At 33.4% G+C, this 13,115-nt stretch overlaps 2 protein-coding genes and 1 long non-coding RNA gene across 4 annotated transcripts; 2 read left to right on the top strand and 1 right to left on the bottom strand.

Annotated features, from left to right (window-relative positions):
- Positions 1-7,258: 7,258 nt before the first annotated feature.
- On the top strand, positions 7,259-8,078 carry LOC124828096 (Thioredoxin superfamily protein). The gene has a single exon (XM_047301321.2). The coding sequence runs from the start codon at positions 7,406-7,408 to the stop codon at positions 7,712-7,714; it is 309 nt and encodes a 102-aa protein (XP_047157277.1). The 5' UTR covers positions 7,259-7,405; the 3' UTR covers positions 7,715-8,078.
- A 1,649-nt stretch (positions 8,079-9,727) lies between these two features.
- Positions 9,728-10,508, top strand: LOC124828106 (Thioredoxin superfamily protein). 2 transcript variants are annotated; one of them, XM_047301334.2, is made up of 2 exons: positions 9,728-9,886; positions 9,972-10,508. In XM_047301334.2, exon 2 carries the CDS (start codon positions 10,029-10,031, stop codon positions 10,329-10,331), a length of 303 nt encoding a protein of 100 aa, XP_047157290.1. In that variant the 5' UTR covers positions 9,728-9,886; positions 9,972-10,028; the 3' UTR covers positions 10,332-10,508. The 2 variants fall into 2 exon arrangements, with proteins under 2 accessions (XP_047157290.1, XP_047157291.1); XM_047301335.2 differs by having other exon boundaries at positions 9,745-9,886; positions 9,978-10,508.
- On the bottom strand, positions 10,342-12,316 carry LOC148198085 (uncharacterized). Its single transcript, XR_015786609.1, has 2 exons — positions 10,665-12,316; positions 10,342-10,564 (listed from the first exon to the last, which is right to left on the bottom strand). It is a non-coding gene; the product is annotated as an uncharacterized LOC148198085 (long non-coding RNA).
- Positions 12,317-13,115: the final 799 nt, after the last annotated feature.

Here is a 13,115-nt window from a genome sequence, read left to right as displayed (position 1 = left end):
CAACCTGACAAGGTTGAACGTTGATGGTCCAACTGACCAAGCGGTAAGGTATTGAACCTTCATGTGCAAGATATTTTTAATCACAAAAATATGTGTTAAATAAAATATTTAATATTTTATTTTTATAATGAGATGATAAAATATTTAATATTTTATTTTTATAATGAGATGTCATCAGAACCTGATAAGGTTGAACTTGGTCTGAATATTCCTGTAAAAGATATTTTTACTCACAAAAATATATAAAATATTCAATAATGAGATGACATTAAAACCTGATAATGGTGTGAACCTTCTTGTCTGTAGGATATTTTTACTCACAAAAATATGCGTTAAATAAAATATTTAATATTTTATTTTATAACGGTGAAGGCTAAACGTTGGACTCTTGCACATAACATGCCTTCATCGTTATAGAATAAAGACTAATAAAGCCTTCATCATTGTTAAAATTTAAAATCAAGACTTAAACCGAAAGTCTAATATATATTTAAAAAATAATAATAATTTTCATGTATATAAAGAGAATTATTGTTCGTCCTTGATTCATAAAATTATTTTTAGACATTTTGGTCTTATAAACTTTTTAACTGAAATTTTTTTAGTTTTTCGAAAACTTCTTTTACCTCATTCTACTCGGATTAGAACTAATGCTCTGTCTACCTGGATTAGAACTAAATTAAAACTACACAACGTTGAAAAAGTAGTTTTTATTTATCTATACATAACTCATCTTTTCTCATTTTCAGTATATAATTTTTCTTATAACAGTGACGGATAATAATTAATGATTTTGAAGGTCAAAGTAATATAATCAAATTAATCACAATTTTAATATATAACTTTGATACAAAATTATTATAGTGCATCGTAATATTTTATACATGTGTATTATATCACTGTCTTTACATTATATGTAAATAAAGAATGTAGAACAAATATATCTTTCTTAATTACTAACAACGCTGATTTTTGACTCCTAAAAAAGACTTTGGAAGCGTAAACAAATGATGTAAAACAAATGTATATTTCTTAATCACCAACAACGCTTACTTTTGAGTCTTTAAAAAAAAAACTTTGGAAATTGTAGATTTTACGACGAGGTTCGAAACATAGACCATCCTACCCTTATATTAAGTTTTGTCTCTAATCATAATCATACTTCTAACAATGTTTTACAATATTTAATTTTTCTCACCCTATATAAAAATGTCTTTTATATAAAATTGACGCATAAAATGAAAGTTATAAAGTTGGAAAAGCCTTTCAGTAGCAATCAAAGAAGAAGGGAATATATATTCCTTTTGATATAATCCAAAAAATAAAAGTAAAAATAACTGGTTCATTAATTTCTTCTTTAATGTTTAACCTTTAAATGAAATATACACATTGTTGTATATTTTCCAACAATTAGAGTAAATGAAAATTAATATTTACGCTTTGTTTACTTGAATGAATTTGAGAGAAAGTAATTAGATGGATTTGAGAGGATTTGAAGATTTGTTGTTTATTTGAGTGAATTTGGAGGTAAGTAATACTGGATTTGGAAGTAAATTTTTTTAATTTGTCACATCAATCAAATCCTATATTAAACTTTACTTTCAAATCTACTCTCATTTATCTCCAAATCTACTCAATTAAACAACAAAAAATTTACCTTCAGATCCTCTCAAATTCATTCAATCATTCTCTTCAAAATTCATTCAAGTGAACAAATAACTTATTATCGTATCTCTCTTCCAAGAGGAAAGGAATTTCAATTCCCTAGAATGTTTCCTATCTTTGAACTCTCGTCATGAATACTAGCAGCATTTGCACACAAAAATAAAATATACAAAGAATTAAATCTAAGTCTATTATATGTGTTCTAAGAACCAAAGGGTTTTGCACTAATATATTTAATTATTTTGGTTTTCAAATAAGAAAACGTGTATATATTATAACCATTCCCCCTTTAATTGAATTTCAAGTTGGTACAAGAAAAAAAAAGTAGTTCCAAGTATCCATTTAAATTAAGACTTTGCTTATATAAATTAAATTTAAGTTTCTATAAGAAAAACCAACTCATCATATAATATTAAATTTAAGTTTCAAACTCCGTACTTGCATTATAATATTGAATATTTGTTTTTAAATATATTTGCATTTGTACTTTATGTGTAAAGTGACATCACTATTATTTAATATTTTTTCACATTTTTATACTAACAATTTTAATTACTTTAATATTTAAGGTTTATAGTTTAGTTAATTTTGTATAGTCATATAAACATATCACATGCAGAATAAATTAAAAAAAAAAAAATCTTTCACAACTTATTTCTCAATATTTTTAAACTTTAATTTTTTTATATTTTAACAATATTTTTAGCCATCACATTCAAATTTCCAAAATTTTCGCATAACAAATAATAAATTAAAAAAATTAAAACTTAATCGAAGCTAATATAGCCTCAAGCGAGGTAGTAGATAGGGTAAATTATAACTAGATTATGTTTGAGTAATTATTAAACCCATCATAAATTGTATTTGCAGACACCTAGTTCTCTACACGTGATATTTATTAAATATTGTAACATCCCAAAATACAGTGATCACCATAATCATAAGTAATTACATTAATCATTAAAACAGTGCAGTCTTTACAAAAAGTTCGTCGAACGACTTAAAGTACAAAAAGTAGTGTAGCCAGCGTTATTCCAAATTCTAAGACTAAACAAAAATACTAACGGCTACCACATGTCGAGCACTCTAGGGCTCGACCTTAACCCCTACTTCAACCGGATTAACATCTTCCGAAATTTCTTCTGCCAGCGCCTCTTCCAGCAGCTCACTTCCATCTACTCCCATCCACATGGATGATCATCGCAAGGACAAGACGGACGTACAAAGACAATCGACAACACAAAGAAGAGAACACAGGGTAAGCTTATGTAATTTAATTCATACATTAAAGTATCAATTCAATCAAGTCAAACATACCAGAATGATTCAACATAAATTAATAAACAAATATCCAACAACTATTTCTAGACGGACCGTCCGAACTGTATGATCTGTGTAGCTACAGGCGTCCTTGCACCCGAGTGGTGTAGTAACTGGGATACACTCAACAGCTGCCACTCGAGGTTAGTCCGTTCTTACGTCGCCCATGTTAACTTATGGACTAAGGACCTCCTGCCATTCCCACACATGAACTACTCTCCTCTACGTGAAGACGAGTGTCACGGAATATCAGGATGGACCAAGCCAGCATTAGCATGCCCACAGTCATACTTTACCAAATTCCACATTCAACATATGTGAGTCGTTCCTCCCTGGAACGCTCGTACAACATTCATAAACGTTTAATCATCTCATATAATGTTCATCATTCAAAATCTTTCACTTTTATTTTCATTTTTGTCTTTCAGTCCGAGTACGTAAATATTGAACTTTCAGCCCTCTTTATAACGAGGACAACCGTGAGGAACGAGACTGAAGAATTTACCCCGTTCCAAAATAAAGTAATACCGACTACCAGATAGATGAACGACCTGTGTTAACACGGGTGCTCGACACTGTCGGTCGACCCAAATGGACGACCTGTATTAAGAAGGTTGCTCGACACTGTCGGTCGACACAGATGAATGATCTGTATTATCAAGGGTGCTCAACACTGTCGGTCGATACAGATGAAGGATCTGTATTACAAGGATGCTCGACACTGTCGGTCGACACAGGTGGATGATCTGTATAAGGGTGCTCGACACTGTTGATCGACACAGATGAATGATTTGTATTTCAAGGATGCTCGACACTGTCGGTTGACACAGATGGATGATCTGTATAAGGGTGCTCGACACTGTTGATCGACACAGATGAATGATCTGTATTTCAAGGATGCTCGACATTGTTGATCGACACAGATGAATGATCTGTATTTCAAGGATGCTCGACACTGTCGGTCGACACAGATGGATGATCTGTATAAGGGTGCTCGACACTGTTGATCGACACAGATGAATGATCTGTATTTCAAGGATGCTCGACACTGTCGGTCGACACAGATGGATGATCTGTATAAGGGTGCTCGACACTGTTGATCGACACAGATGGACGACCTGTATTAAGAAGGGTTTTCAAGAAAAGAGTAAGAGCGCTTGGTGTAAGACCGAGCACTACCCAATACGATTACTACGTGTAAGATCGACACTGCTCATTATGAGCTCTAAGTAAAAGACCTACATAGCTCATGCTCGACCAGAACCCTTCCCAAATGAAAGTATTCCAATTCAAAGAAGTTTACTAGAACACCAAACGGTCGAGAACCGTTTAAGGTCGGACATACGTTATCATAGGGAAGTTGATATTCAAGTTTCACTTACATTCTCTCGTTCCTAAGCATGTATATTTCGTATTCATACGTATCACTCATATCATACATTTCAACCAACATATATCATATTCATTCAGTACAGCAACGTTCGACCATGCATACTCAACCGACATACATCTCATACATTCAGTTCATATCATGTTTACATACAACATACAAGTATAAATTAAATTACTAAGCTTCCCTCACCTGGATAGCAGTGTACTCCCGAAAAGCAAGGTTTTGTTCGACCTCTAACAGCGTTCTACCCTCAGGTTTCGCTCAACAACTTTCACTTAATCTAAAACACCAGAAATCAGAAACAACTCAGACCTATAACCCATGCATGCAACTGAATCTTAGTTTGCATGTACTACAGAACAAACGTTCAGATCATCGTCCAGAGTCGAGTGACTTACCGGTTACAGAACTAGGATCTGTTTGGTTCGGATTGAAGCTCACGGTGCCAGGAACGTTCCTACGGTTCTGAAACGTGATCGGAGAAGAAGGTGATGAGTTACAGTAGAGAGAAGGTGAAGGTTTCTAGAGAGAAGTTGGAGAAAACGAAAGGTTGGGTTCTGAGGAAGAAGATGAATGGTGCAGGTGAGTTGAAGAGTTTTTCGAAAAATCACTTTTGTTTCTTCCAATTCCAGACGAACGAGCGTCTCGTTTTCGGACACCTGCACTCCCATTCTGACTTCAGAACCTTCCAACGTGACAAGTGGCATGCGTGCATGCAATGCAAAGTGGGTTTTAATTACCCGGAGCAGTGACGTGGCGTGTGTATTAATGGTGATGCGACAGAGATTATCATTGCTAATTATCTAGGGTCTCACAAATATACTTCTATACTGCAAATTATACGATTTTAAAAATTACTCTTTACGCTTTTAATAATATTTTTATTATGTTATTTATTTCCTCGCTAAACATTTCTTCCCCAATTGTTAAATGTTTTCTTCTTTTAATTGTTTCACACTTCCTTTTCTTACGTTTTTCTCCACATAAAAATGTAATATTAAAAAAAAAAACTTATATCCCATTTAAATTACTAACAAAGAATCTAAAATATAATTTATATATATAAAAAAACCTTTTTTGAGTTTTTTCTATCTCATCATTCATTTTGTTATATATATTTATTATTGTGAAAGATATGAATAAAAAGATTTATTTTCTCCTTAAAACCATATTCTTCTTTATCGGAAATGATCTAGTCAAGTGCACAGCTGATTATTAAATTAATTTGAAATAAATTGTGATCAATCAATTAAAAGTTAAGAATATATGCTCCTTATTTGTTAATTATTTTTACACAAGTTCACTTTATTTGGGTTTCTATCACAATCTTTTGCGTAATAGCTCCTATCGTGTAGAGGCTTCTACATAAATCTTGAGCTACAAGAATCGATTGAGACATTTACCACAATTTGCAAGAAAAAAAATTTATTAATTCAATTCCAATTCACTTATTACTATATAAAAACCGTCAAATCATCGCTTTCACAATTATTTAAAAAACACATTTAAAATAGTTTTAGTTAATTAATTAATTATTAATATAAAATCTTGGAAAGAATTACACTTTTTTTTTTTAAAAAAAAAAGTACAAATATAAAGTTTTTTTTGTCAAACCTTAGAAATATTTATGGTGTAATTGATGTGTTTTTAGGTAATAGAAACAATGTAAATTTTGAAAAATACATGAAAATTGAGTATAATTTAGCTAAATATCTTTCAGTGAATAGTGCCAGAAATAGAATAATTCAGTGTTTTGCATAAGAAACTGTTGAAACAGTTAAAGAATATAGGATAACAGATTTGGCCGGTTTTATATTATAGTTACCTAACTACCGAGCATAAGGTATATAAATTGAGAGCAATCTTGAAGCCACTTCACTCTAAGCCATGACACTCAAATTATACCTTATCCTTCTACCAATTCTTACTTCCAAGTTGACATTCTCTCTCTCCTTCGCTACTCGATACTAAAATTTTGATGTGCAAGAATCTAAAATTCTTTGGATTTTCCCAAAGTTAACATGATTGCTCGAAGCCACGTAATTTATACAAAGGGAAATCGAATCATATTGAAGAAATCAAATATCAAAATATATCCACATTTGTCAAGAATCCCTTCCCATGCTCAAGGGCCAAATACAAATAACATTACAATGTTTCTGCATTGCATGATTCTGATGCCAAGGACCTAACTGAAAAAGTCCAAACCAATTGGATAAACTCTTATCTTGCAGAACTTGGTAAGTGTCCAAGAGATATAATTAACAAACACTACATCATAAACATAGTATTTGGTTAAAGTAAAACGTAAAACTTAATCATGAACATGACCATTTTATATACCTTAATAAATAAATACAGATACACACAAACATATCATATGCCTATGGCTAACTTAAACCATGCAGATGACAGTTGGAATTGGTTTCCTCTTCTGGGTTCTGACTTTGCATATTACTAATTCTATTTGATTCCGTTCTTTTGGTAGATTTTGTGACAACGCAGCATTGGTTTTGTTCATATATTATTAACATTAGAATAATGTGTTTGATGCTGAAGGCTGGGTGTAGAGTTTTTAGGCTTTTATAAACTATACATTGTTCTTATTCCTGCATTATTGATTGCTCGTACGGTTAGCCACTCTAGATATTTGAATTATCGTTTACAGTTTGATGCTAAATGCAAGTTGTTCATGGCACTGGCAGCGTCACCATCGCCCAAATGATCAGGGGCACCTCCCTTATCCAAACAAATATCTGAAGGAACTTTCTCTCTTTCTCTTTCCTATCCAATTTAACTATAATTAATTTGCTTCTATGCTTTTCTAGCTTATACAATTCAATCCACTATCCTCACCAGCTACTATAAATAAGAGGTGATTAAATCTCAAGCTTCATCAGGGTACAACAACAAAGCCTTTGCTACACTGGCTTGATTAGTTCCCACACTCATCTATCTTTCAATACTTTTTAGTTTCATATATACTATTCTCCCTAGTTCTTATATTGGATCGTTCATCTCCTTGCAATGGATAGAGTTAACGACTTGGCATCAAAGAAGGCTGCTGTTATATTCACCAAGAGTTCATGCTGCATGTGTCACAGCATCAAGCAACTTTTCTATGAGCTTGGAGCAAGCCCAGCAGTTCATGAGCTTGACAATGATTCCTATGGGAGGGAAATGGAGTGGGCTTTGAGGGGTATGGGTTGCAATCCTTCAGTCCCAGCAGTGTTCATAGGTGGAAAATTTGTGGGGTCTTCCAAAGATATCATATCCCTCCATGTTGATGGCTCTCTCAAACAATTGCTCATGGATGCAAAGGCCATCTGGTTTTAGCCACACCAAGGAGTTCCTTATTAAGGAGTAGTGTAGAAGGAACTCAGATATGCTATTTCCAGACACTGTTTACTCGGGGACACTCCTGCTTTTTCTTCAGTGTCCTCTTTAAATTGTACCATAAAAAAGTCTGTAAAAAAATAGTTTTCTTTTCTTTTGGTATTTTGTAAAAGGCTAACAAAATCTATGCCTACTAAAGTAGTATGAAACTTCATGCGGGTGAAAGTGACTAAACATGGTTTATGCAAACTGTAATGTTTCTGTGATTCACTTTCAATTTGAAATGCCTTGTGAAAGAAAAAGGGTGTTTCAATTCAATTACACATTCATCTAATTTCACCTTAAAATGTTCCTCTCGCATACATATTAATTAGTCATCAATTTAATCCATGGTGGACAAATTTGCTGTGGAATAATGAAGTCCGCAGACTGTTATATTTTTTATGAAAAACAAAGTATTCCATCAAAGTCTGGTGACAAAAGGAATACGGAACACACCCTCATCTCATGGCTGTTATTCCAAGTGTTTGATACGAAAAACTTGTATACAAAAGGATATCATTGACACTAACTGAGAAAAAGATAACAGAAAGATCTGATAAGAATTGTATAATTTTTAGTTTAGTGGAAAAAAAGAGAGAAACTTAAAAGAAGGTATGATAAGATATTGTAAAAAATAACATGCCCATAACAGAAAATCAGAAAAAAGATAAATTGTATGATCTGTAATTTTGTGAAATAAAGCATGAGAGAAAGATGAAAAGAATAGTAACATAAGTAACAGTTAAATCTTGAATAAAAGGGAACAGTAATTTAGTGTGACTTATGTAACCGATGTTTGTATATTATTCCAAGTGTTGAGACATAAGTAGGAGTTGATTCATGACCGCTGAATTTGGGCACCAGGTGCGAGGGACAATGATAAAGTTGAAACATCACTCAGTGATATGTTGGTTTTTTGGTTTGGTTGAAGAGATATTCAAAAGTTTGAAGCAAGGAACGTGCATGGCGAGCCTTCATACCCTCGAGACAAAAAGGTAATGCAAGCACTTTTTGTGTCTCCTTTATTATTCCTCCCTATCCACAACGCAACATATATTATTTTTCCTTTATGATTTTCATGCGTGTGAAGACTATACGTAAAAGGGCATCATTTAATTTCTAAAATAATTTATCTGTAGGAGCACGACGTGACATTCAAGCAACATGCGCAATCATAAATTACCTGTGTTCTTATTTCTCAGTTTTTTCATTTAGCTAACTCATTCATCAAACCAAAACTGTGCCTCGGACACACGGATAAGAAATTGGATGGTTGTTCAGTTATGATGCATAGATTCTTTTGTGGATTGAATGGTTGGTAATTCTTCTCAAAAAAGGAACTGTTTTTTTTTCTCTGATTTTGTAAGTTTTCAATGCATTACATTCGTGTGTTCATCGACACACGTGAGACACTATGTTAGTGCTGCATCTACGTAGAGTCTCCCAACTCCCAAAATTGAACCTCTAGTGTCAGAGAGAATCGCACACAAGTTAGTGGGTGCAACACAAAGAATCTTGCAGCCACCGAAAAAGTCATTTGAGTCTCTCATTCTTTTGGCATAAGGATTCAAAGCTGTTGATTGTGAGAATCAGAAATAAATTGACCACCCTTCAGTGTATTTATTTCCACTTTTATTTACAAGAGAGAACCGTTTTAACGTTCATAAACTCTTTAATAGTTTAGCAAAAGGGTAATAAGCAACACACGTACGTTTGACATAGGCAAATTGCATTATTGCATCAACATAGTGACAGGAAGATACTGTTTTCATTTGTTTTTGTTGATGAAAATCTTGGTACTATATAATTTGGTCTCATAGCCAGTATACCGATTGAAGCATATACGTGTAATATGTCTTCCAACTTGCACAACCGAATAAGATCACACAATAAGTTGGGTATCTAAAAAGCACAGCCTCTTTAGAACGTGCTTTGCTCTTGATCAAACAAAGCGGTCCCTAAGCTGTCCCTATAAATAGTCTAGTGTATCAGCTCATTTCAAATAACCTCAAGCTTCATATAATTTTCTATTCCCCAAATCTCCTCCTTAGACTTCCAACCCAATATAGCCACTGGATCGAATTCAGTTTGGATTCGGTCTGATGGTTTGGGAGTTCTGATAAGTCTAAGGTAATCAATCTAATGACACCTCTTCAAAATTAGACCTTTTTTATTTGTTTCCTGTGTAACATGATGTCTTTTTTTGCTGTGTCAGGAACAGAATTCTGTACATATATATTTAGAAGACCAGGTGCTTGATCATTGTATCAGGATGGACAAGGTGAAGAGGTTGACCTCTGAAAATGGTGTGGTGATTTTCACGAAGAGCTCTTGTTGCCTCTGCTATGCAGTCAACATTCTGTTTCAAGAACTCAGGGCGAATCCTCTGGTTTATGAGATTGATCATGACCCTGAAGGCAGAGAAATAGAGAAAGCTTTGTTAAAGCTAGGCTGCAATGCTCCAGTCCCAGCTGTGTTCATCGCAGGGAAGCTAATTGGATCCACTAATGAAATCATGTCCCTCCACCTAAGAGGTTCACTCACTCCAATGCTGAAAGGCCAGCCTTTGTCTTGAAAAGAATCACAAAACACAGTTCCTGATACCTGCTGGAAGAATAAGCTGGCTTGAATCATTAGAGTAGTGAGCATAGTATTGATGATATTCTAGTGTTTTATGTCTCAAGTGGTTCCTAGCATTTGATTAACCATAAAGTAATCACATAAATATTCTTAATGAAGTTTGATTTATATACTTACAGTCCCAGCTATCTGATTAAGATTTTGACAGTCCCCACTCTCCACCACGCACTGTTTCCCATAAAAAAAAGGTAAATTTTGGGTTAATCAAGGCTAATAATCTCACCAGTTAACAAGGGGTATCAGTACAATAGTTTAGTAAAGAACATACCCTTAAAGTTTCTTCCTTAATGCATCTAAAAGGCTTGACCACCTTCCTCTCTCCTGTTTTTGTGCCTCTTTCTCCAATTTGTTTCAAACAACCACCAGTAATATTCAATAACCTTCAACTTCAAGTCATCCTAGTAAAATGAAAAGTATCTGCAGTCACTTGCTTTGAATATGTAGTGAGTGTTTCCTTCTGCATCTTGGGAAGAAAATATTCTCTGAAAGATATGTAAGCTGCATGCTAATTGACCAAACACTAACAGCCAAAGAACCCATTATGGTTTTGCCTGTCTCAGTCTGCCCAACCACTACATAGGTCAAACTCAATCTTCCTGTCATATTTTGCCCATCCTTCTCATGATACTTAACTTCATGTATTCTATAGTGAAGAAGAATAAATAATATAAACAGCCATAATGCCATCCAATTACAAATTATCAAATATAGTAACTTTGTTACCTTATATGATGTCTACTTTAGTCAAAATAAAATTGATTTCTGATCTGTTAAACATAAAAAACTTTTACCATCAGAGTGTTATAACTGTTACACTCAAGTAAAGAAACATTTGAAACTTTGAAAGTTGTTTTTGAGGGGGGGAATAGAATATTGAAGCAACATGTAGAAAAAGGAAAAATATTGTGCTGGCATTAACTTTTCCATCTCTTGGCGTTGTCCACAAAATTAAAAGTTAACAGGGAAATTCTCGTCTTTTTCTGATATAGTGCTATGGATTCTTCAACTTTATCCCACAATAAAGAAAGGTATTACATTCCTCACCTTTTATTTATCCTGTGTTTATTTTTATTCCCTTCTTTTCCCCCCACAATCATCACTCAATATTGAATTATGGGAAACCATACTCTATGCTTGATCCTGCATAGTTACCAAAACTTGAACCAAAGTCACAGCAAGAGGTAGTGCTGTGAAGTTAATCCTGCATTTATGCAAAAAATAAGTCCTTCCGTAGGCATAAAAACGTAGCTTAGTATCTTGTTGAGGAAACTCAAGCTTATCAGTTCCAAATATATTATCAAAGATATCTAGTTCCTGAGTTGAATTGAAGAAGTAACACAAGTATAAATATAACACAAAAGCTTTAATTATCACAACATTCAGAATATTAAACTGAATACAAATTATACCAGACTAAAAGTAAATAAAATTTCTGCTTTTAAGAAATAGGAATCAAATCAACTTTCCTAACCATGTCTTGTAATATTGAATTTCCCAACTACACGTGAATTAAGATTGACTGTCAGATTGTGATAGTTGTGCTATTGTATTTACTCGGTGATGGTCTTTCCAGGATGAACAATGGTACAAGTGAATATATGGTTTGAAATGTTCAAGGAAGATATACCAACATGAAGATCAGTGAGAATTCAAGTGTGAATATAAATTCTAAATAAATATGAGAAAATTCAACAACATAAACTCCTTGTTTTAAGGTTTTGAATATAAAGTTAACTGATTGAAATTTTTGGAGTTATGGAGGAAAACCTGGGAATGTTTTGTTCTGGTCCCATGCTGTGCCAGTTTCACGAGATCCCCATATCTACCATTCTTCACTAAATTATGACAGTTAAAAATCATTTTAGAAATTCAGTTGAATAAATCATGAACTTTGTCTTTGACATCAATTTGGTCTCTAGATCAGTCAGCTCCATGTTCAAAGGTTTTAAGTAAAAGATACATCAATTTCATTCTTCTATTCCTAATAAAAGCGTTCTTTCCATAAGCTCTACTACTTATAATGTGCCTTATATGTTGAAATTGGAATTTTTTCTAGATAAAGAAAATAAAATACATGCTAATAAATTTTAAGCATTATATTCTGATGGCATATTCCAATGCAATGATGACTGTAAAGTAGTTCCTTAAAGAGCTAAACCATACTACAAATGTATACACAGCCTCAACAAGGCATGAATCGAATGCGTAGACAACACAGTACATTTGGCAAGCCCACTACTTTCATAATAACAAAACAACAATCCACAACCATTTACTTTTATTGGACAATGATTGTGTTATTATAGAACATAAACAAAGATCTTCTCGCTTGGTTTAAGATAAGCATCATAAAGCCCAAACGGCGAAGATAAAGAATTCTTTTTTTCATTGATATTTCTATATCTATTACTAACCTGTTATAGCAGAAATCATGTGACAAAACCATATGTTTTCCTTTATCATGTCCTAATTTAAAATGTTACACGATTTAGAGGTACGAAGTTACCTCAACGATTGTTTCAACAACCTTAGTGAGCATCCTTTTTCATAGTATGCATTTTAATGAACAAAACATGGTAACTTCGGAAGAAATTTCTTTGTTGCGATCATTTTGATATTAAGTGGCTTGACTCAACATAAATCCAAAACTAAGTGAATGACTTATGGTTGGTATGTTGATGGCTTAGTCCGTCCATGGGTTTTTCAATAGTACAATTGT

Source organism: Vigna umbellata, chromosome 5, assembly GCF_029865625.1.
Source record: "Vigna umbellata cultivar VRB3 chromosome 5, Vumbellata_1.0, whole genome shotgun sequence".
In the NCBI taxonomy this organism is placed as follows: Eukaryota; Viridiplantae; Streptophyta; class Magnoliopsida; order Fabales; family Fabaceae; genus Vigna; species Vigna umbellata.
Note: the sequence above shows the minus strand (reverse complement) of the source record. Positions and strands in the feature narration are given on the sequence as shown.

Coding starts and splice junctions, on each gene's coding strand:
- LOC124828096 (XM_047301321.2), top strand. CDS start 7,406: ATGGATAGAGTTAACGACTTGGCATCAAAGAAGGCTGCTGTTATATTC.
- LOC124828106 (XM_047301334.2), top strand. CDS start 10,029: ATGGACAAGGTGAAGAGGTTGACCTCTGAAAATGGTGTGGTGATTTTC.